This window comes from Raphanus sativus, chromosome 6 (assembly GCF_000801105.2).
Source record: "Raphanus sativus cultivar WK10039 chromosome 6, ASM80110v3, whole genome shotgun sequence".
NCBI classification, from domain to species: Eukaryota; Viridiplantae; Streptophyta; class Magnoliopsida; order Brassicales; family Brassicaceae; genus Raphanus; species Raphanus sativus.
The window spans coordinates 16,400,953-16,423,667 of NC_079516.1; the positions used below are offsets into that span (position 1 = coordinate 16,400,953).

Genomic DNA, 22,715 nt, shown 5'->3' on the forward strand with positions numbered 1-22,715 from the left:
TCTTGCTCGTTAATTTAGTGGCTACTTTTGTTAAAATATTTATACTAAGCTAAGCAAGCAAATCAAATGTCACACAATCACATTGTCGTCATGATCCAAGAACGATACTGCTACTATAAGAGCAACCCTATCAGTGAATCGGTGAGAAGGGGTCATACAGGTATTTTTTTTTTTTTTTTTTTTTTTTTGGTTTGATTTATTAAAAAAAAAAAAAAAAAAAAGTAAACCAGTTGTGGGCCGCCATATCGCGTGGGGCCCACAGAATAGTGATGAACCGAGTTCATCGTGAAGACCTCCCGCACCCTGAGTTCAACGCAAAGACATTAGTATATTATTTTTTTTTCTTGGTTTTTGTGTGAACTTTTTGTATAACCCCTCAATGGGGATGGTCTAAGGTTCCATTGATACAGCTTATCTATGAACTAGAAGCTTTATAGTATTATACTAATAGTTATTACACACACTCGAGAAATATAACTTATTGAATTTCAAAAACCAATAACAAGATTACACACTCCCACAGTTAACTAAGGAAACCATCACAACTCAAAGATTTCAAGAATACAAAAAAAGACAGAAACAGAATCATCAAACCAAGAAAAAATCTCACATGTTTCTAAAGGATGCTGAAACCGAATCTGAACCGTCTGCTTATGTTACACAAATCTCTACAAATTACTAAAATGCAGTGTTTTTTCGAATTATAAAAGCCATAACCAAACAACTCATCGCTTTGGGAGATCTTTTATGATGATTGATGACCCACTTGGTCAAGGTTCCATTTTTAGTGGCAATGGAGGAGTGTACATCAAGCTTCCTTTTTTAACCTCCATCTCCCTCTTCTTTTGTTCATTAGCATCTATTGCCTTCCCTTCACTGCCATCTGAAGAAGAGACTTCATTTTCAGATTGAGTTTCTTCTTCCTCTTCTTCTTCAAAGCCCTCGTTTTCCTTAGGCACATACTTGATTTCCACAACTTCATTCCCACTTCCTTTCTTGCCTCTATCTCCATCGTTTGATCCGCTTGTTGAGTCATCATCATCTCCCTCCTCGCTAATACTCGCCTCTGGCGTATCTCCATAAACCTTATACACATTCCCATTCTCATCAAACCTCACAGTTTTCACCACCCGGCTCTTCCCACCACCTCCTTTCACCAAAACCATGTTCCTACTCCTCGAACCATGCTTCCTTTCATTATCCCTGGATACCACGAGCGTCTCTTCCTCGCCACTACCCACTGAATCATCATCCTCTGCACTCGATGTTAGATTATGCTTATTACCACCATAAACCTGATACACATTCCTGTCCTTGCCAGATACCATGGTTCTTCTCCTAACAGGATTGCCTTTCAAAATGGAGGATGATTCAGTCTTCTTCCTCTTATCAACAGAGACCTCTTCTTCACTATCATCATCACTCGTGGAGTCCTCCAACTCTTCACCCTCATCACAAGAAACAAACACTTTCCCCATTCGGTTTCTCAACTTGTCCCTACCCACATTCACCACTGCAGATCTACTAACGAAGTCATCATACCTTCTAACAACACAATCATCAACGTAGTGCAAAAACCTCACAAGATCTCTGCTCAAAGATCTCTTACTGTTCCGTATCATTGGATCAACCCTACCCTAACAGAGAAGCAAACCAATACTAAAATCAAACATCTTGAAAAAAAAACAAGAAAAGGACAAAACTTTATTCACGAAAAATACCTGAATCGAATCCAGCTGAAGGAGCAAGTCTGTAGCTTTCCGAGAAACAACCTTGTACGGGAAAATGGGTTTGCCAGAAACCGAAGACTTGAGAGACAAGAAGCTGGATTTGATCACCGCGAGCTCCTTGAGATGTCTGAAGGAGACGGATCTGTGAACAAGGTAAGAGCGGAAGTGGGTTTGGATGACTCTCGCCGCTGAGTCTCTCAGAGTCGTAGAGTACCTGTCACGGTCACGACGGCGTTGGTCGTGGAAAGGTGCGAGCTTGTTGAGAGATGACTCGAGGTTATCGATTTTTTGTAGGAGACAGGAGAGGACGACGTGGTCGTGTTCTCGTGGTGGGAGGTTCTTCTTGTGGTTGCAGGAGCAGGTCTGGGTAGTAAAGTGTGTTTCTTGTTGGTGGATTTGGAGGTAGGAAGCGAGGAGGTGATGGAGATTATTATTATCTGGTGGTGGAGAAGGGTGGTTGGAGCAGGGAGGAGAGTCTCGGAATGTGCAGCAGCGTGGAGACGTGGGGATTTGAGGGGTTTGATTGTGGTGGTTGTGGCGCCGTGAGCAGGCGTTGTGGTGGTGGTGGCGAGATGCCATGGAGTTGACGGCGGAGTTCGCTAGATGGAAAAGGTGTTAACAACTTATGGGTTTGACTTAAATTGATCCCGTGAACTGAGGAAGAAGACAAAGAAGATTGCTTGAAAACGTCGCGCAGTCGTTATCACGTGTTACAACACGGCACGCATTTTTATCTTCTATACCCCTTTTTCGTAATTCTATTTTTGATCAAAACACTAAATCCCTAATCAAATCTTCCCCCCCCTCTTCAAAACTAAACCCTAATCCCCCATGAATTAGTGAACCATAGACAAGTATTTAACTTCTATACCTTTCAAATTTGAAAAAAAAATACTTTTAAAACATTTTTAACTCTATTTCAATGATTTTCGTGAAAATATGAAAAAACAGTTTTTTTTTTATTTTTGAAATATTTTTATCAAATTCTATAAATCAAATAAAAAATATTCACGTTTCCGATTTAATTTTATGATTTTTTTTTAGACATATAAAATTAAAAGAAAAAAACTGTCTAATAGAGATTGAGAAGTAAAATATAGGGACATGAGAAGAATTGTCTCCCTTACAAAGCTAATAGATAAATGCCGTTCCTCGAGCAGCTTCGGCACGACAAATAGGGCAGCATATATGCTCATCTAACCACTTATTAAGACATTTAATGTGGAAAACATGAGAACACCATAACTCCATGCGATCCACTGCACCCGATAATTCCGTCAGGCATATCGCACAATCCGTTCCGGTCACTTTTCTCGGCACGTGTAAATCCGCGAGCCATCGACCTGGACAAGCTTCTCTTCCCTTGCAGCAACTTCCAATGTTTACCCTATTGTATTCTTCAACTATGACCTCGACTTCGATCATGAATCCTCTTCGATAACGCCTCCTTTTAATGACCTCTAGTTTGGATATATAAGCTGGAAGACACTCCTGAATGGAACTTGGGAGACACGTCTCCGACAAGACCATTGTGATGTGATCACGGAAAGTTTCTTCGGTGACAAGAAACTGTTTTGGGATTTCTCGGTCTAGCACTTGAGCCTTAGGCTCAAGATAGCAAAGTGTAAAAGGAAATATGTGTCCAGCGAGATCTCCTATTTCAAGCCATGGAGTTTTTTGATAGGTTACCGACAAGGAACGCGATGATTTTGCCGGAAGGACTTTGAGATTAATGCGTTCTCTTGTTGTCACTGTCTCAAGGAGACAAGTAGAGTTTTTTCCACGTATGGTATAATGCTCTGGTAGCTCGAAGCTTGTCTCGGTTGCGGGTCGCTTACTACGAAAAAGACCTAATATCTTCAGCATGATTAGAATCTCTCGATGAATGAATATTTACAACTTCTTAGACACGTACTTATACTAGCCTCAAAACCTAGTTTCCTTTTTTTCTTGTTGAAAATATCTTTACTTATTCCAATAAATGTATTTTTCCTAATCATAAAAGGCATACCTTAACTCCTGTGCCTTTAATAATGTCAATAATTTCACAGACAAGGGGAAACAGAACGGTACCGGTTTTCAAAGGAGAAGTATTAGCTGCAGCCTATTAGAGGATGTCCTCGAAGAGGCTGAGGCTCTAGACGATAGAAGCGGAGGCCAACCACCAAAACGGAGACAACTCACGGCCTTGTGGGTAAAACTCTTAGATTATCAAGTTGTCAGAAAACTTGATTTTTGACGGAAACATCGATTTTGTGGGTAAAATCGAGGAGTTGGCCTTGTGGGTAAAACTCTTAGATTATCAAGTAACCTATATAATGTTCTTTCATTTCTATGTGTTAATTTGTTGTTTCATTATGTCTGATATGTACTCTATATGAATAAATGAAATGAATTTTTATTGTACGTGTAGTAGTTATGGAAGGAGAGAAACATTCGATTACATACCCCCATCTCCAAAACATATTCTCACTTGGTATTTGGCTAGAGAGAGAGAGAGAGATTTACCAGATTCTCTGCAGCAAGCTGGCTTGGTTAGTTGTAGATTTTTTTTTTTATCTTGATATTGGCTTAATGATGATTACTAACCATTATTAACAACAAGTATATGTGTAGACAAAAGCATCAACACTTTACACTTTTAATGTCTCTTCAAGATTTGTAGCATCATAGCTCGAGTTTTACCATCCGGTTCCAAACCCATCTCTCTCATCTCCAAATACAGCTCCTTTGCAAACTTGAACTCACGTCTTAAACACATCCCATGTATAGCTGCGTTGTAAAGCGACACATCAGGTTCCACTTTCTGTTCAAGAAAACAAAGCAACACCACATCAAAATCTCTTCTAAACGCACAAAAGAATCTACACAAGAAGACTCATCATCATCATACCTTTAAGATATCTTTAACCTCATCCCAAAGAGAACCCCAAATGCAACTCCTCATAAGCGAGAGATACGTAAACGTGTCAGCCTTACACTCCCTCCCAACCATATGCTCATACACACGCAGCGCAACTTTAGACTGCCTTGACTTCTCGCAAGCGCTTATCACCAGATTATAAGATGAAGTCGAAACAACCAACCCCGAACCTTCCATCTCATACAAAAGCTTCACAGCTTTCTCCCACGAACCAAGCTTCTGGCAAGACATCAACGCTGTATCATACAAATACCCATTCAGACAACACAGTCTCTCGCTTCTCACCGTATCAAACAACCGAAGAACATCTTCGTATCTGTTCGCTTTGTACAACCCCGTGAGCAGAGCGTTCCACGTGTACTCGTCAGGTCTATGCCCTAGAGACTTTGCAACGCTGTAAACCTTAAACACCAAACCCACTCTCCCCGCCTTTCCTAGCGAGTTCATCAGAGCGTTGCACGCTACGAGGTTAGGCTTTGACATGCTTTGAAAGATCTTTAACGCCAAGCTCCACTGATCTTCCTTCGTGGCTGCGCTTACCAACGCGTGCATTGCATCCTCTCTAGGAGTTATCTTGTTGTTGATCATCTCGTCGTACGCATCAAGCGCTAGCTCGCTTCTCCCACACCGAACAAAGATGCTGACAAGAAGAGAATACGTAACCTCTGTTCCAACTAGACCATCGCTACTCATAACTCTCCATACCCTCTCTGTCTCACACACGTTGTTCACCCTTCCACAGAGAGAGATCACTGTGTTGTATAGAACCACATCGAAGTAACGCTTCTGGTTCGGATCGTTCTCTATCTCTCTGAACATCCTCAGCGCGGAATCACATCCTTTAGCTTCGGACACAGCTTTCAACAGCAAGCTATAAGTGTGCCCTGTGAGGTTCTCTTTAGTCCTCATGAACTCAAAGACGGTGAAGACTCTCTGGAGGTCTCCGTTCCTCAGGAGGCAGGAGAGGAAAGAGTTGCAGGCGTGAGGGTTGGGTTGTAAACTCGAGACTCTCATGGAATCGAACAGCTCTGATGCGCTTCTGAGTTTATCCGACCTGCTGAGTTTGAGAAGTCTCTTTGATAACATCTCTTCGTCCCTCTCCTCTAGAAAATGTATCCTACTCTTCCTGACCGCTTCAGGCTTCTCTAGAAAACTCATTCTCGTTGTTTCTAATGAAAAAGACTTTACTTTTACACTACTACTACTATAGACTACATGCCTTGGTTTCAGCTTCATGGTCAATGCAAAGTCTAGAGAGTGACGACTTCTCCAGACACAAGTGCTCTTCTTAACGGAATAACATTTACAGTTCAACTGATTAGATGAAGCAGTGATGGAGACAGGACTTAACCAGACATCTCCCATGACTATGAGACACAGTTAATTAACAAGCAAAAACGCAGCAATCAAAATCAACTTCCTATTCTTCAAAAAAGTTGAGAGCTTTGGCGACGATTTGGAATACCCACTTCGAGTCTAAGCAAACAAACCTTAGACTTTAGCTTAATCAAAGAAGAGAAGCTATGTAAGAGAAGAACAAACAGGCATGGCACCAAACTACAGAAGCTTGTTCTGAGGCTGTGGAGCCGAAAGGTTCATGCTTTGTGAATTAAAAGCGATCCACACGGAAACGACGTCGTGTGTAAACCTCAAAACGGTGACGTTTAAGAGTATAGAACCACCCTAAAGCCGAACACAGAGAAAAGGCGAGAGAAGATTTTGAACATTGGGTTTGGTAGAAGCAGAGAGAGAGACATCGGTTTCTCTATCAACAACAATGGGTAAGAAGTTTCAGACTTTATCATCATCATCTCCCACTTGTTGTTTCTTTAGTTTTTGATGATCGTTGTGTGTGATTTGCAGATGAGGAAAGAGGAGAAGGAGAGAAGGAAGAAGGAGAAGTGAAGGAAGGAGTAGCATCAATAGCTTTATTGCCATGTGGTTCTATCTCCGGCCATTTCATTCACACGCCTCTCTCCATCTGTTATGGCCTCCATGGCACTGGTAACTAGTACACAATTGTAACTGTGATGATGTGATGGACATGTTTTGTCCTTAAAGTTTATCAGATTAAAGACTTAATCTTTGCACTATAGTTTTACAGCTTTTTTTTTTTTTGATATTAGGACAGTGGTTGAACATATGGTATACAACTTTGTATGTAGTCTAGGAGCATAGAGAAGGAGATGTTTAACTATGTAATACCATTGATTGAACTTTTTTTTCTTCATCTTTGCAAAGAACTGGCTTGTGAGACTGAGTGCAGCCGTGGTGAGGATTATCGGTTGATGAAGCTCACCATCATAGACTACAATGTATGACTTTTTTTATCACTTCAGTTCCCTATCAAATTTTACTCTTAACCTCAAAACCACTGTGTCCTGTTGTTGTTGACATTTTATGAAAATAAATAGAGTAAGAAGGAACAAACAGTTGTGGTGGAATGCAAAGGCCACGATGCTGCTCGGATCAATGATGTTGAGCATGCTCATGGGTAAGGTCTTCCTTGTCTAGCATCTGTTATGCCAAAACATAAGTGATTGTTTTACTGCATCTGAAGTGGGAAGGTCATAACTTTATCACTAGACAACACGCGGATGAGTTGAATAGAAAACCTTTCTCTGTTGTGAATCTTTTAGTTGGGAGGAAGATGTGATAGGATTAGTCGAAGAGAAGCACGGAAAGAAGAAAGTATCTGTTTCCTTCGAGTGTGAGACATTAAAGGCCGATCAAGCAGCAGAGGACCATATAAAACAGTTTATGCCCAAGTTAGCTGGACTTGATGCTGTTAGTACGTATATAAACCAACACTCTCCTTCTTGTGCCATCTCATTAACGTTATGGTTTCTTGCTTTTTTGTTTCGATCAGCACAATCTGAGTGACTAACACTGATTTGTGATTTCTTGCAGTTAACATTGGACCAATGAAGATCACTGGGCTTGATTTTGCTGCGGTGGAAGAGGAACGCGCAAACTAGGACAACTTTCAACTCTTTCCTTTTTGTTTCATCTCGTAAAACACAATCAGATTTTGTTAAGTGCAAATGCAATCAAGGATCTAGTTTTGTTGAAAAAGGACTTAGCAGTTGTAATCTTTCAACGCTCTTCTCATCTTAATGCTAATAAGAGGCTGCAGTTGTGCATATTTATAAGAGCAACAGCTATATTCTTGTTGCATCCCTCACAAATAACGAATTCGTTTGATTTGGGCCATCCACCTCCACCGGCCATCTCTTTCGTTCGATGAGAAAGTTGTGAGAGGGAAAAGGAAGCTTCTTACAATCTATCTATGATTGGGAATTTATTTTTATTTCAATCGGTTTGTTATTGAAATAGTATTAGGATTAGGAATTTATATGAAAAAAAAAGAAAATTACATAAAATTGTTAGGAGTTTTTTTTAATAGAAATCGTACATTATATACTTATCAAAAGTTACAATATTCCTTACATAGTATTTTGTCTTTCTAACGATAAGATTGGATTCTAAAAGTTATTAAAAAAAATTGTAAACAAGGAAAAAAGGAAATCACCCGTAAATTTCATTTAGGTGATCCACATATGTAACGTGAGGATAGTCTTTTTATAAAAGTTTGGTTATAAAAATTCCCTTTTTATAATAATGTAGTTAAATAGAAAGAAAAGAAAATATTAATAATGTTAACTATAGTAATTAATTCAATTTATTAACATTTATCGAATAATAGTTTAGAGATTAAGTACTCGAAAAAATAGGTTTGCCCAGGGCCCATGTTCATAATCTAAGCCGCCCCTGGCTAAGGGTTTGCATGTATATATTTGACACTTTTCAACGAAGTTAGGGTTTAATTTACGCTTCTCTGATCTCTCTTCTCTACAATTCAATATGACGATGTATGTTCTCTACGAATCATCCTCCGGCTACGCTCTGTTCAACGTGCATGGCATCAATGTGATCGGTCAGAACGTTGAGGCTGTTCTAAGCTCAGTTTCTGACTTTACTCGGTTTGGTCAGATCGTCAAGCTAACTGCTTTTCACCCTCCCCAGACTGCACAAGATGCTCTAAACCAAATCAACGCCATCTCTGAAGGTACCATTCTTGTCTTGTCTTTCTCTTGCTCATAAATCAAGAAACAAGTAACTTAAGTTTACTACTCTTTTGTAGGGTACATGAGTGAGGAGCTTAGAAGTTTTCTTGAACTGAATCTCCCTAAAGTCAAAGAAGGCGAAGAGCCTAAGTTTAGCTTAGGAGTATATGACCCAAAACTCGGCTCTTGCATATCTGAGTGCACAAAGATTCCTTGTCAGAGCAATGAGTTTGTCCAAGAGCTTCTTAGAGGTGTTCGTCAGCACTTTGATAGATTCATCAATGACGTCAAGGTGATCATCTGATTTGATTATTTTTTATTTCTTCATGTATTTAGTTCTTATTACTGAAACACAAGTCTTCTTCATGTAGCCTGGTGATCTTGAGAAATCTCAACATGGAGTAGCTCGTACCTACAGTAGAGCAAAGTTCAATGATAACAAAGAGGATCATATGGTTATTCAAACTATTTCCTTGCTTGATACGCTTGATAAAGATATCAACTTGTATGCTATGAGTACCAGGTTTGTTTTTTTTTTTCTTTTTTTGCTTTCCTGTTTATGATTAGGATGATTTGATTAACCTAACTAGTTTTTTTTTATAATTCTCTTAATCAGAGAATGGTACTCATGGCACTTCCCTGAGCTTGAAAAGATAGTTAATGACAATTACATGTATGCACAAGTTACAAAGATTGTAGAGGACAAGTCAAAGTTGTCTGAAGCGTATGTTCCAATGCTCACCGAAGTCTTTGGCGGGGATGAAGATAAAGCAAGGGAGGTCGTTAAGGCCGGACAAGCATCTTTTGGTAATAATCAACTTGCTTGCATCTATTTTCCATGAAAAAAAAAAAGAAATTGTTATGTTTTGGTCTGAAAAAAAATAACAATGTTTGTGTGTCTTAAAAGGCCTGGACTTATCACCAATAGATTTGATCAATGTCAAGACCTTTGCTAAGGGAGTTATAGACCTAACCGATTACAGAAAGCAGCTGTATGACTACCTTGTTGTTAAAGTCAACAACGTTGCTCCAAACTTGGCTGCATTGATTGGTGAGACGGTTGCAGCAAGGTTGATTTCACACGCTGGAAGTCTTAGAAATCTTGCAATGTTCCCATCTTCAACTCTCCAGATTGTTGGAGCAGAGAAGGCACTTTCCAGGTGCATTTTTAAAGACCATTGTCTTATTTTTTTCTACTATATATTTACTGCTGCATTTTTTCTTTTTAACTATGTTGTGAATAAAACTTTCAGGGCGTTGAGAACTAAAGGAAAGACACCAAAGCATGGTCTGATATTCCACTCTTCATTCATTGGCCGAGCAACTGGTAGAAACAAGGGGCGTATTGCTCGTTTTCTAGCTAGCAAGTGTTCTATTGCTGCCAGGGTTGATTATTTCGGTGGTAAAGTCTCTTTGTAAGATTTTGATGTAACTTGTTGGTGCATAGATTTATATACAATACTATATATTCTATTTGCAGATCATAGCAGTAGAGATTTTGGTGAGAAACTTCGTGGACAAGTTGAGGCAAGGCTACATAGTGTCCATGTAATGGAAGAGGCTTTAGAAGGTATTCGTCTGTTCTTGGTCGCTTTGTGCTTTTAGCGGTTTTGTTTGTTTGATGTTGAAAGTGTCCTTTTTGTAAGTTTTTGATGTAACTTGTTGTGCATAGATTTATATACATATACCATAATCCCTATTGCAGATAGTATCAGTAAAGAGTTTTCTGAGAAACTTCGTGGACAATTAGAGGAAAGGCTAGACTCTTTAGACAATGTCGATGTAATGGAAGAGCTTTTAGAAGGTATTGCTCTCGTCTGTTCTTGGTCGCTTTGTGAACTAAGCCTTTAGTGGTTTTGTTTGTTTGATGTTGTTTGTGTACTTAATACTCATTGGCTTGTTTCAGATTATGTCATGGTTGATGCCCCTGAAGAGGAAAAGCAAAGCAGCTGATGATTCTCAACGCAAGAAGAAAACCAAGGTGGGAAGATGATGAAAGCACATGTTAACATTCTCTCATTATTTTTTTGCTGAACACGTACAAATTTTTTTTATTATAAATTGTTGTTGTTGATTGCCATCATTTTACTTTTATCCTAAAGATTTAGAAGCTGAAGTTTTACCTCGAACACCAATTGAATTAGCTAATAATCCCCCACAATGATTAAGTAGTTATTTTGGGTTATGACATTCACATTAGTTCTCAACTTTTAGTTGAATCCAATAGATTATGTAAGTTAAAGAGTTCTTTTTTTTCACACAAATCTTATTGAGACAAATCTCAAGCATTCACATGGAAGATCCTCAAAATATAACAATACTATTACCTTCCTACATAGATAAAGAAAAGACGGATGATTCCCAAAAATCATTATACCTACATGGAGCCGGATAAGTTTCATGTGACAATCTCCCTGACGAGCCAGTCAAGACAAGGATACGCAAAGTAGAGGATGAGAAACGACGGTAGAGCCAGCAGGAGAGTGACTAGAATGTACATAACCAAAATGGCTGCACAGATAGGTACTGCGTAGAGTATTATCAGCAAGCACATGACCACCAACGGGAACTTTGCTGTCAACTGGACAAAGAAAACCAGAGACTTCCTCAGTGAAGTCTGTACGTTGTCCCTATGATGACTGCTGTGGTGGAGACATGGAGGAGGAGGAGGAGGAGGAGGCTCTCTTTGATGATCATCCGTTTGAGAAGTGCGTCTCTCGCCGTTCATCCTCTGGACCATCCAAAGCACAAAGTAGTTCTTGTGTGGGAACCTGAGGGCTCCTTTGAAGACGAGACGGAAGGAGAGTTTGTTGCACCAGGGGCACGAGATGAAGAGAGGGAGCTGGACCGGGTGTGTGGGTAGCTTCACGATAGCCCACTGGAGGCCCAAGATGCAGTTCTTGCACATGGTGTGGCCGCACCAGAGCACGTAGGGAACGTTCTCGACGATGTTGAATGACTCCCAGCAAATGGGACACTCCAGACCTTCTTCCTCTTTGCTGCTTCCTACAGAGGATTCATCATCATCAGAACATTCATCATGGGCATGGACATCATGGACTGGTCTTCTTGTTTCGTGGTGTTTCGGTCCGGTGAGATAGCTGGAGGCTAGGTTCCACATCCTGGTGTCAGGGATGGATAACATGAGAAATGCCTTGTTCTAACAGATAAAGCCAAAACAGATTCTACTAACGGCCTTCATGGAAGAGTGTGATGACGCAAACCCTACATAGAAAGATTCGATTTTGATGCTCTTATAATCATTAGAAGAACATTCAAAGTGTTTGACTTTGAATTAGATCTCTAAAGCTCGATCTTTTGTTCTTCTTTTGAGCTAAATCTAAACTCTTTTCAGATTCAAACATTCAATAGGCAAGAACCCAAAACAAATACATCCGTTGATTCTTCAAATTGAAACCTACTAATCAGCTAAGCGTAGAGATCGAACAAGCACCCGAAACCCAAAGATCAAAACAATTGGAAGGAGAGCAATCAATGGAGTGATACAGATAAAGATCGTACCGACGAGGTTCTGCGCACGCAGCAGCGAAAGTCTCTCGAGCTTTCTTTCTCTATCGCGCTCTACCTCTGGAATTCGCAAGTGAGCTTTTTGTTTCCAACGTTGAAGGAGACGACTAAAACGACACCGTTTTCAATCGTGTACCCAAGTTATTTTTTTTTTTCATCCAAAGATAATTATTTTCACTTTCTTTTTCCAACGTCAGTTTTGAACTTTTGATACAGAATATATTAGACGATTCCTCATGGCTACTACTAATATATTTTACAATCCTTTTTGTTTGTGTGTAATTTTTTTATATATTCATTTTAGACCATAAGCAAAATGTCAATCAACTTGGTAAGAAACTCATTTTATTAGATATAAAATTTAACATTGATAGACTTTTTTGACACATGAATATCATTTTCTAAGCTACAACCAAATTATTTTCATCTGTGTTTTGCGTTAATTTGGAACTATGTGGGCGCAATTGTCTTTGATAAGAGGTGGGAAGAACGGGTTCAACGGAAACATATGAGGCCAGCAGTTAGCATCTATAGTCGAAAACGCCTTGCAACATGCGATTCCAACGTTTTCAAACTTGCCTGAGAAAACAGACTCGAAGAGTTGGAGCACACATCCATTGACGTTAATGAGAGACGACCAACATTTCTCAATGTCCATAGGAAAACTAGGTGGCTGATCGTGAGCTGCTCCTGGAGTGACCAAAACAGCAGCACACAAAACTGCGGTTAAGAAGACTATTGCTCTCCATGTTTGTTCCATCTCTCCGATTAAATTAGTTTCTATCTTTTTTTCTTATTCCCTTTAAGATTCTTGGATGGTTTGGTAATGACATGATAACAAGGTTAGAGAATTTATAAGGTGAGAGACATTAGTAACAACAAGTATTACAAAAACAATTAAGCTGTTCAAAAGTAACTCTTACTATGTAATAAACTCATTCTCTATTAACTTGTTCTGATGTAACTCATGCTATGTAACATAAACATCTTATTTTTAGTCAACAACTACGTTTTCGGTTGGAGCATGCTTTTAACCAAGATCGGCTCTGAGTTTTATAGACAACTTAGTACTAAAAACAATTTGGAATATCTATGTTGATGAATTAATTATTTTTAAAAAACAAATTAGAGGTCAATGTTTCTTCACTTGCGGATAATCAAAACCTTTTATATCGATGACTAAAAAGAGAAACCAGAAACACAATCATACTCAAAAATTAGTTGATTAAACATACACAGTATAGTCATGACTCACTGATATAAACCACTAGTTAAGAAACTCATTACATGAAAACAGAGCCAGTTTGAGGACCAATAAGCCCAACAACCTCATCCCAAAGACCATGACTTTGGACATCTGAACCAATCTCAACAACACTTGAGCTACAAGCAGCCACAGTCCAATACCCTCTCAAGATATCTGCTTTCAACTGCTCTTTTTCCCAACCACAATACCCATCAAAGAACCTCACCTCACTTCTTCCCACCAACTTCCTCTTCACCATCTCTGCAGCCAATCCCACACTCTCTCTCCTCCCGTAGTACAATCCTTCCATCACTTGTCTGAACACTCCACTCTTCTCAACCTCGTTGTCCCCGCCGTTCCTAGGACTCACGAGGAACAACCCTTCTTCCAAAGGTCCACCAAAGAAGAGTCTCTTGTCTGCAAACGTTCCCCCCATGTCTAAGACCGCTGCTTTTGTCTCCTTGGTTGACATAATCGATGGACGGTTGAGGATGACTCCTACAGGACCTGAGGGTCCTCCAACAGAGAGGATGAGGACCACTGTCTTTTCGAAGATGTGGACTCCGTCTTGCTTCTCTGTGGCTATCAAGAGACATCCTGCCTCTGGCTCGCTGATCTTGTGTGCCCATTTGTCTCCAAGTGTGATCAGTGAGGAAGATGATGATGAACAGTCCACCACCATGTCAGAGGTGGTTGCAGCTTGTTCCCCAGCTACGAGCCTTGCCCTGAACTCTTTCCAGTCATCTTCTGTTTTAGATTTGTTGACACAATCCTTGAAGAGCTCAGTATTATCCTCCAGTGGCTTCCATGAATCCGAAAGAGAACCTACTCAAGCAAAATACTCTCATAAGACCTTTGAATGAAACAGCTACAATCTTTTATATAATTAGGCCATGCTCGTGAATATAAAATCCACATTTATGAAAAATGATATTACTTACATTTTCCAGAGATCGGAGCAGCAACCTTCCTGGTGAGAAACTGGCTGGAGTTTCTCTTGGGACAAGAAAAGACTCTGGTTTTGATGAAAGGGACTATCTCTTTAACACCAGAGATTGATCTTGAAGTAAGAAAACAAGCATCCATGTTCACTTTAGTTCCTCTGACTCTAGCTCTCTCTCTGTTTTTTCTGTCTAAATTCACTTTTCCTCTGAGCATAAAAGTACATCTATATATAAGATAATGGACATACCAGGCTTGAATGCGTTTGGTCCTAAGAGTCCTAGTCAGAGAGATGGGAAGATATACTTTAACGTCAAGGAGTTGATGTATTTAAAGATAGACATGTGCATGTATGCCTTTGAATATTGAAAAGAGACAAATCTTTTATCAACTTTTTTGGATGATGTGTAGACAGCATGTGGAGGCCTAGTGGCCATTTCATATTTGTCTTGAGTTACTTACCCACTCATGTGTCAGAAATAAAAAAGGATTTACATTTACTATATCCACCAGCTATGTAATAAAAGTCCATCTACAATCTCTCAGCCTCTCTCTGATTATTTATTCATTTAGGTATTATTACAGATTTTTATATGTAAATGAGAAAAAATTTGGTTCATTAGAAAAGAAGGGGGTATAAATAAGAAAATGGAATACAATAATCTAATGAGTCTTTTGACCTTGTTTTATGTATGTCCAAAGTCCATTTACGACCACATAAAACTATAGCGGATAAATTTGAAAAAATCAAAGGTGGTCTCTTTTTCAACCGTTATTTTATTACTATTTTGAATTGAAATCATTTCAAAAAGGAGATTAACATCAACTCAAAATCATTTAGAAATTGAGTTCTGTGATAAAATAAACCCCACGAGTTTGTACTCTTTTGACTATCTAATCACGAATCTAACAACTACTTAGATCGACCAAAAGTAAAAAGTACTGCATATAACCAGCCTAAACGTCATCGTGCTGACGTCCATTTTTACGTGATCTGTACAGATATGGACCAGTGGAATTGTTATTGGCCATGTACAATTCAAAGCTCTAAGCAGCACCTAACCGAAAGTTTTGTTTAATCTTTTTTTCACTAAGTTACAAAGGATCAACTACTTTGTGACGTCCTTGACATGACATCATTACAAAACTGGTCATCAGTTGTCATCAGCCTTATACAATTCAACTTCTACGTATCACCTAACGATTAGTTTTGATTTTAACAATTTTTTGCGAAGTTATAATTATTACTAATACCCACGGTGAGGTTCCATGGGAGTTTAAACGTCTGCTGTTTGATCTTCTCTTGTTATAACCATTGTCTGGTTGATCACAAGAACCTGTTGTGACTTGTGAGACTAAGAATCAGAACCTCCATCTCTGGAGTTAGTATTGCATGCAAGATCAAATCTATCTCAAGATTAATTAACTATGTTGTACATACATTACCCAAGCTCGTCCAAATTTGTGAAACTACAAGGATACAACCATCTTTGTATTCCTTTGGAAAATGAACTAAAAATATACAGCCTTAAGAACTCTGTTGGTATACATAACGATCTTGACAATGTACCAAACTTTTTGTATCACAAACAAAAATTAAGCAACTATCCATTTACATAAATTGATTGATCCAGTGGTTTAACTAAGAGTTTACTAGTAATTCACTGATTCCATACTAAAATATCTAAGTTCCTAATAGAAAAAATGAAATATGCAAATTATTGAAAAAAAAAATACAGTGAAATTTCATAAAACATGTTCAATTATCAGCGGTATATTAGCATATATAACCATATACTAGTCCATGTGTAATAATATAATTAACCACCATTAACAAAACAGGTCATTGAGAAGCAACTAACTTGAACTATTAGGAAGTTAAGTGATTAGACTACCAAAATAATTTCACCCTTGAGAAAATTGATCTCCGGTTAGAACTTACAGATCAGATCCTTCTCAAGAATCATTACACTGCCACCACTTGGTTATGTTTTGGTTACCTTACCATCAAAGCATTAAAAGAGGTCTTCAACAATTTTGTTTATATTTTCTACAAATAGTTTTAGCTCCCTCACCAATAACCCGCTTTGCATCATTCTGAGACACGTCTATTAAACCTCCCCTTGTCATCTACAAGTCCTGTTACGAGCGTGACAAGTCACAAGGTTTTGCTCATTATCACTGATCTATATGGAGAATCAGGCTGGCTTTTGACCCAGATCGAAAATGAACTGGACTCTAACTTGAACCGAGCCCATTTAGTTACTTCGAGATATCAATGTGAGTCCACTGAATATTTGTACTATTTATGTGGACATTTAATAGAGATTTGGGGACTAAATAAAAAACTTGTATGTACGAAAATAAAACTGATTTATAACAATTCATACGAAATTAAAAATTATATAGGTTCTTTAAATAGTTTATCATATTATTTTTATTATATAATAGTTTCGCTTAATACAAAATAATATAATAAACTATTTAAAGAACCTATATATTTTTAATTTGAAATACAAAAATATTTTATAATTTGTTTTTTTCCTTTAAAAAAACTAATTATTGATAAAACTCCAACAAAATCTTGAGTCGTAGCTATAGTGAATATTTTTTTTTCTTTCAACTAGCTAGTTAGTAATTATATGAACCTAAATCAGATGATAAATAATAGTTTTTCTAATTTATTATAGAAATAAAATAGTTTAACTATATAATATACCATAAAAAGTTTCAAAAAAAGACTATACACACCATACAAATCATTTTAACTTTATTTGATTAAAATAATAATTAATAATATAAAGTTTAACGAAGACAAAGAAAGAACACTTTTGTGGGTGGCTTGTGTGGGCTGAAACGTTCACGCAGTGAGAGAACCCTACCTTTCGCCATCTTCTCCTCTTCACCTAGTGCGTCTCTCTCCGTTACCAAACACACCTACCCTTTAAACTAATTTTAAACAATCTCTCACTCCTAGTCCTTATGATGATACTCTGTTTCTTCCTCTGACATTTTTTTGATACTCTGTTCTCTCCACCTCCTCTGTTTTCTCACCAAATGGAGGCGTCATTGTTAACGATGAGGTCATCTTCTTACTCTTCCCCTTCTACTGGCTCCAGACCCATTTACAAACCTTCCTTCTCTGTCCGTTGCTCTCTTCCTCCCTCGAAGCCGCGAGCCACCACCTCTGTTCACGCCGTCATGACCCTCGCTGGGTAAGAGTCAAACCCATCGTTCGACTTAGCTTAAAGTAGAAACCTTTTACGAAGTTTGAACCTTTTCGTTGATGCAGATCGTTGACGGGGAAGAAACGAGTGGATGAGAGCGAGAGCTTGACGTTAGAAGGCATACGAGACTCGTTGATCAGACAAGAGGACAGCATTATATTTGGTCTGTTGGAGAGAGCAAAGTACTGTTACAACGCGGATACTTACGATCCTAATGCTTTTGACATGGAGGGTTTCAACGGTTCTTTGGTTGAGTACATGCTCAAAGGCACCGAGAAGCTTCACGCTAAGGTTACAACATAACCTCTAATAGGTCTTTTAAGAAGCAAAGATTGAATCTTGGTGGTTCTGTTCTGTTATGGTGATGATTTAAGGTAGGTAGGTACAAGAGCCCTGATGAACATCCTTTCTTCCCAGACGATTTGCCAGAGCCTTTGTTACCACCTCTTCACTACCCAAAGGTGCTTATATGATCTTTATTAATGGTTGTCACTTCTTATTATTGGTATAAAGCAACTGGTTGAGTTTTTGTTTCTTATCAAAATAGGTATTGCATTTTGGTGCTGATTCGATCAACATAAACAACAAGATATGGAACATGTACTTCAGAGACCTTGTGCCAAGACTAGTGAAGAAAGGTGATGATGGTAACTACGGATCAACAGCTGTATGTGATGCCATCTGCCTTCAGGTTTTGCTTTTCTGTACTTGACTCTTTAGCTCTTTTTGTAAGTAAGTACTCATCATGTAGTAGTTTTGGTGATGTTCATTGCAGTCTCTGTCAAAGAGGATCCATTACGGTAAATTTGTTGCTGAGGCCAAGTTCCAAGCATCACCCGAGGCATATGAGTCCGCCATCAAAGCACAAGTACTGACTACTTTTCACAAAACCTGAATAAGAAACCATTCAAAGTTTATGTATGCATATCTCACCTTTTAGTGTGCAACGCGTTGCAGGATAAGGATGCGTTGATGGATATGCTGACATTCTTGACTGTGGAGGAGGCGATAAAGAAGAGAGTTGAGATAAAAACCAGAACATACGGGCAAGAAGTGAAAGTGGGGAGGATGGAGGAGAAAGAAGAAGAAGAAGAATCTCAAGTTTACAAAATCAGCCCAATCTTGGTGGGGCATTTGTATGGAGATTGGATCATGCCCTTGACTAAAGAAGTTCAAGTGGAGTATTTGCTTAGAAGACTAGGCTGAAAAAAAAAGGAAATGGATATGGTCATTAATGTTTTTTTTTTCTTAACTTTGCAAATCTCTGAAGGCTGTTTTACATTGTTGTTCCAGGTTTGATGATAAACGGTGTGGTTTATGTACACATATATACATTCTCTCAATTGTGTAATCAAAGCGATGACAATTGTGTTTTTGATGCACGGTGGATAATGATGATTGGATACAAATTTAACTTCGAAGGTAGATGGAATGAACTAAATACATGTAAAATGTCGGGAGAGCCATTGTTACTAGAAGTTGTTCACAAAAAAAAAAAAAGCCATTGTTACTAGAGAAACTTCTTTGGTTCCATCAACTCGTTTATTCCTTATGAAGTTTTGTCTAACCCCTTTTTGTTTCCCAAAACTCTAGAATTCTGATTACGGGTTCGTTATCTTATGGTTTTGAGTAATTGCATTTTAAGTGAAGTTATGAGCACTTTTACCACACAATTAAATTCTCATTAGTTTATTGGTCTTATACTCTTATTGTGTTATCTTATGGTTTTGAGTAATTGCATTTTTAAGTGAAGTTATGAGCGCTTTTACCACACAATTAAATTCTCTGGGGCTAATAAGTTTATTGGTCTTATTGGGTTATCACAACGACAATGTCGCTGGATCTGGCAGGATTGAATGATTGATGATGCCATAGCAGTGAGAAGCGACATTTAACCAAATCGTCAATCGATCACAAATGATTGAATGAACGGCTAACCGGGGTGTTACAAAAAAAAACGGCTAACCGGGGTGTTACAAAAAAAACGGCTAACCGGTAAAACGAGCAACCATGAAAACGAAAAAGACTTGTTGTAAAATTAATTTGATAAAGCTAATGGTAGATTCAAATTAAAGCAATTCTTTTGACATTTCTGCTGAAATTGCTATGAAAATCTAGCAAGAACAGAACCTTGTAAGACACTCATAAGAAACTACTCGATCTAAGACTGATATTGCACACGAAATCTACTGGAATTTTTTTTTTGAAAACAAAGCTGTTGTGCATCGACATTAATAAACGTTCCAACGCTGGGCTCATCCCATCAAACTGTTGCAAATATATTCGTTCATATGGTTACTCATATTCCAGTATAATCTGAAACCCGAAAATATAATTTAAACAAATATATAATAACAAAAAAGAAAGTAAAAAATGAAAGAGTCAGAAATCTCGTGTGGAAAATCGACGCTCATCACATCTATGAGACGTTTGCTTTCGATATAGTTTGGATTTCATCATTCTCCTCAAAGAAAATCAATACGCAAAGGAAAAAAAGGGAATTAAGACAATAGATTAAACAAGTTTCTGGAGAACAAGATCTTGAAAGAGAGAGATGTAGGGCAAGAACGCCTCTGCTTCAACAGTCTAAAGATAAGGAAAACAGCAAAGCAGAGACAAAGGACCCTTAATGATGATGTGCGCCTACGCACCACTTGGGGTGCGCCACATTATTCCGTCAGAAACACCATTCTCGTGGGTATACCACGCCACCCCTCACTAAAGAGGGAAGCGCTCGGCCTCAGGCGCTCTCTTTTGTTTTTCTTTAGGGCTTCCTTCTCCCTTTTATATACACTCCCTTTTTCTTCTCATTTCATTTTCACCCCCTTTATATTCTTTTCTTTCCAAATTGACCCCATCCCATCCACATGACTTTATTAAGATCTTCTAGTATGCCATGTGAAACATCTAATTCGTTATGGTTTAGCTCTGTTACATTTTTTATGGATTGGTCTCTTTAATACGAAAATAAAGTAAGGGTTCAGCATGTGATTTAGTGAAAACTAAGGGACTAAATCTATAAAATTTTAAACAGAATCATAAGCACACTAAAAATCAAAAGAGTTGACACTCTCAAAACGCGACGACGAAGAACAAATGCAAATCATCTCGTCAAAGTAGAGATCCGGATCATCATCATCTCTATCCTCCCAGCGACGGAATAATCCAACTCCGGTGAGTTTCTCGGCACACACCTCTCTCTTCTTCATAGCTCTGTATCAGGTCCCTGAGTCGTTCAGTTCCGGCGCGATTGATTTTGGAATCTGAATCTCGTTCTAGATCTGCTTTTCGCGTAATCTCAATTTCGCTTAGTTAGGGTTCGTTTCGTGTGTGTGATTGCTCTGATTAGGTATGGCGGCGAGGAGAAACGTACGGTACGCTCAGCTTCCAGGGGACGAAGACGATGAGGATTACGGAAACGGTGGCGGGAGGAGGAGAGATTACGATCCTCGCTTCGATTATACACCGAAAGCGTTTGATAGAGTTCCGTGGAAATCGATAGCATTAGCTTTGTTTCTTCTGTTTCTCGGTTGCTTGCTTCTTCTTTTGGCGGTTTTTATTTTCACTGGTCACATGGAAGGAGATAGCTCTCAGGGTTACGCGCTTCTTGTTCTTGGCATCCTTACTTTCCTCCCTGGTAAGAGTTAGTAAGTTTGTGCTCTTTGTGTGTTGAAACTATGTTTTCTCTAGCTAATTTATGTTTCTAAGAGTTAGGCTATTTTGAGTTCTGAGTACATGATGCTTGATTTGAAAAAAAATAAACCACTGTAGATTCCGTTGTTTGATGTGGAGATTTAGTGAGTTGGATCAAAGTAGACACAGCTTGTGCTCTTTGTGTGTTGAAGTTACGTTTTCTTTTAGCCACTTAATGCTTCTGAGATCCTCCAGGCAGTGAATGTCATGTTGCATGTTACTTGATTTGACAACCCTTGTGGATTCCGTTTGTATCGAGTGAGCTTGGATCACTTGTGTTCTTTGTCTCTCTACTGAAATGATTCTTTTCTTTGTTTGTTCTCTATAATCCGTTTTATGCTTATATGATGAGTAAAACTCGATGATTTCACAATTTTTGTGTGGACACAGGGTTCTATGAGACTCGGATTGCTTACTATTCGTGGAGAGGAGCTGAAGGGTATCGTTTCGCAGCCATTCCTTCCTACTGAATTCAAATTAGCTGGAGATGGTTACACGACTCTATCTGTGCATAAACTTGTTGGAGCGATGTAATAATAGACTTGAGGTGTTTCATGAATCACTCACTCCAAAAGGCTAGGATTATAGATAAAGAGATACTACTTTAGACTGTTATGTTTTATTGATCTAGCTTGTGAATCTTATTGAACCTCGATTTTTATCAAAATGTCGTATGCGTCTTTTTGTCGGCAAAGAAGACAAATGAAGTGAACTTCATCACAATGACACGTGGGGGAAGAAATATCTTTAGCCCATAACACCAACTAGATTTTGACCCGCCCTTGAAAGGGCGGGTATTATTTTCACTTTTATGAAATATATTATTTGTTTGTAATTATTGAATGTATTTATTTTAGTAAAATCTTCTTTATAATATGTTCGACATATAGAGTCTCTCTCGTACAATGTGTTTTTTTTTGTTTTGTTTTATTCTCTTTAATAAATATATTTATTTGGCTTGTTATTAAATAAATAATTTTAGAACGCAAATGTATAATACTTTTATATTGATATTTTGTTTAAACAATGTGACATATTTCTATATTAATTAAATATTTACATTGTAATTTATTTTTTATACAAATAAACATATTTGTGTAGTTTGTTGTTAAAAAATGATTTTGAATGCAAATGTACAGTATTTTTATATTGATCTTTTGTTATGTGCAGCCATTATTTTTTGTTCAAATATAAATCATTTTCAAATACTTTCATTATTTGAATATTTTTAGTTTTCTATACATCAGAAAAAAATTCATATAGACCCGGAGGATTCAATTTGAAATTCACACATAAATTTATATCTAAACATGGCCTAATATCAAAACCAAAAAATCTATACCCGAAAAAATTGACCAT

At 38.1% G+C, this 22,715-nt stretch overlaps 9 protein-coding genes and 1 long non-coding RNA gene across 12 annotated transcripts in view; 5 read left to right on the forward strand and 5 right to left on the reverse strand.

Moving 5' to 3' along the window:
* Nucleotides 1-77: 77 nt before the first annotated feature.
* LOC130496677 (uncharacterized) lies at nt 78-4,136 on the forward strand. The gene is made up of 2 exons (XR_008935849.1): nt 78-160; nt 3,782-4,136. It is a non-coding gene; the product is annotated as an uncharacterized LOC130496677 (long non-coding RNA).
* LOC108813500 (BAG family molecular chaperone regulator 8, chloroplastic) lies at nt 470-2,399 on the reverse strand. The gene is made up of 2 exons (XM_018586073.2): nt 1,722-2,399; nt 470-1,637 (listed from the first exon to the last, which is right to left on the reverse strand). Exons 1-2 carry the CDS (start codon nt 2,307-2,309, stop codon nt 771-773), a joined length of 1,455 nt encoding a protein of 484 aa, XP_018441575.1. The 5' UTR covers nt 2,310-2,399; the 3' UTR covers nt 470-770.
* A 165-nt stretch (nt 4,137-4,301) lies between the features above and the next one.
* Nucleotides 4,302-6,227, reverse strand: LOC108806170 (pentatricopeptide repeat-containing protein At3g29290). The gene is made up of 2 exons (XM_018578212.2): nt 4,624-6,227; nt 4,302-4,536 (listed from the first exon to the last, which is right to left on the reverse strand). The coding sequence occupies exons 1-2, from the start codon at nt 6,016-6,018 to the stop codon at nt 4,372-4,374; spliced, it is 1,560 nt and encodes a 519-aa protein (XP_018433714.1). The 5' UTR covers nt 6,019-6,227; the 3' UTR covers nt 4,302-4,371.
* Nucleotides 6,228-6,274: 47 nt separating this feature from the next.
* On the forward strand, nt 6,275-7,798 carry LOC130496676 (uncharacterized). 2 transcript variants are annotated; one of them, XM_056988965.1, is made up of 6 exons: nt 6,275-6,434; nt 6,517-6,657; nt 6,895-6,968; nt 7,068-7,147; nt 7,293-7,444; nt 7,564-7,798. In XM_056988965.1, exons 1-6 carry the CDS (start codon nt 6,431-6,433, stop codon nt 7,629-7,631), a joined length of 519 nt encoding a protein of 172 aa, XP_056844945.1. In that variant the 5' UTR covers nt 6,275-6,430; the 3' UTR covers nt 7,632-7,798. The 2 variants fall into 2 exon arrangements, with proteins under 2 accessions (XP_056844945.1, XP_056844946.1); XM_056988966.1 differs by having other exon boundaries at nt 7,293-7,440.
* A 647-nt stretch (nt 7,799-8,445) lies between these two features.
* LOC130496674 (nucleolar protein 56-like) lies at nt 8,446-10,801 on the forward strand. Its single transcript, XM_056988963.1, has 9 exons — nt 8,446-8,722; nt 8,798-9,012; nt 9,092-9,243; nt 9,337-9,527; nt 9,628-9,880; nt 9,974-10,122; nt 10,201-10,290; nt 10,426-10,524; nt 10,627-10,801. The coding sequence occupies exons 1-9, from the start codon at nt 8,518-8,520 to the stop codon at nt 10,671-10,673; spliced, it is 1,401 nt and encodes a 466-aa protein (XP_056844943.1). The 5' UTR covers nt 8,446-8,517; the 3' UTR covers nt 10,674-10,801.
* A 153-nt stretch (nt 10,802-10,954) lies between these two features.
* LOC108811548 (uncharacterized) lies at nt 10,955-12,395 on the reverse strand. Of its 2 annotated transcripts, none has more exons than XM_056988964.1 (2): nt 12,243-12,395; nt 10,955-11,842 (listed from the first exon to the last, which is right to left on the reverse strand). In XM_056988964.1, exon 2 carries the CDS (start codon nt 11,839-11,841, stop codon nt 11,119-11,121), a length of 723 nt encoding a protein of 240 aa, XP_056844944.1. In that variant the 5' UTR covers nt 11,842; nt 12,243-12,395; the 3' UTR covers nt 10,955-11,118. The 2 variants fall into 2 exon arrangements, with proteins under 2 accessions (XP_056844944.1, XP_018439107.1); XM_018583605.2 differs by having other exon boundaries at nt 10,955-11,945; nt 12,243-12,347.
* Nucleotides 12,396-13,444: 1,049 nt separating this feature from the next.
* Nucleotides 13,445-14,729, reverse strand: LOC108811544 (uncharacterized). Its single transcript, XM_018583600.2, has 2 exons — nt 14,436-14,729; nt 13,445-14,319 (listed from the first exon to the last, which is right to left on the reverse strand). Exons 1-2 carry the CDS (start codon nt 14,650-14,652, stop codon nt 13,532-13,534), a joined length of 1,005 nt encoding a protein of 334 aa, XP_018439102.1. The 5' UTR covers nt 14,653-14,729; the 3' UTR covers nt 13,445-13,531.
* A 2,542-nt stretch (nt 14,730-17,271) lies between these two features.
* LOC108811545 (chorismate mutase 1, chloroplastic) lies at nt 17,272-19,019 on the forward strand. Its single transcript, XM_018583602.2, has 6 exons — nt 17,272-17,651; nt 17,729-17,954; nt 18,038-18,124; nt 18,211-18,354; nt 18,439-18,531; nt 18,621-19,019. The coding sequence occupies exons 1-6, from the start codon at nt 17,494-17,496 to the stop codon at nt 18,867-18,869; spliced, it is 957 nt and encodes a 318-aa protein (XP_018439104.1). The 5' UTR covers nt 17,272-17,493; the 3' UTR covers nt 18,870-19,019.
* A 1,662-nt stretch (nt 19,020-20,681) lies between these two features.
* LOC130496473 (uncharacterized) lies at nt 20,682-22,038 on the forward strand. Its single transcript, XM_056988548.1, has 3 exons — nt 20,682-20,837; nt 21,013-21,300; nt 21,747-22,038. Exons 2-3 carry the CDS (start codon nt 21,015-21,017, stop codon nt 21,824-21,826), a joined length of 366 nt encoding a protein of 121 aa, XP_056844528.1. The 5' UTR covers nt 20,682-20,837; nt 21,013-21,014; the 3' UTR covers nt 21,827-22,038.
* LOC130495599 (pentatricopeptide repeat-containing protein At3g29290-like) overlaps nt 21,909-22,715 on the reverse strand; it is a 1,752-nt gene continuing 945 nt past the window's right edge. Inside the window, exon 2 of the mRNA XM_056987017.1 lies at nt 21,909-21,932. Within this exon, the coding sequence (XP_056842997.1) occupies nt 21,909-21,932 (24 nt within the window). The remainder of the gene's footprint in view (nt 21,933-22,715) is intronic.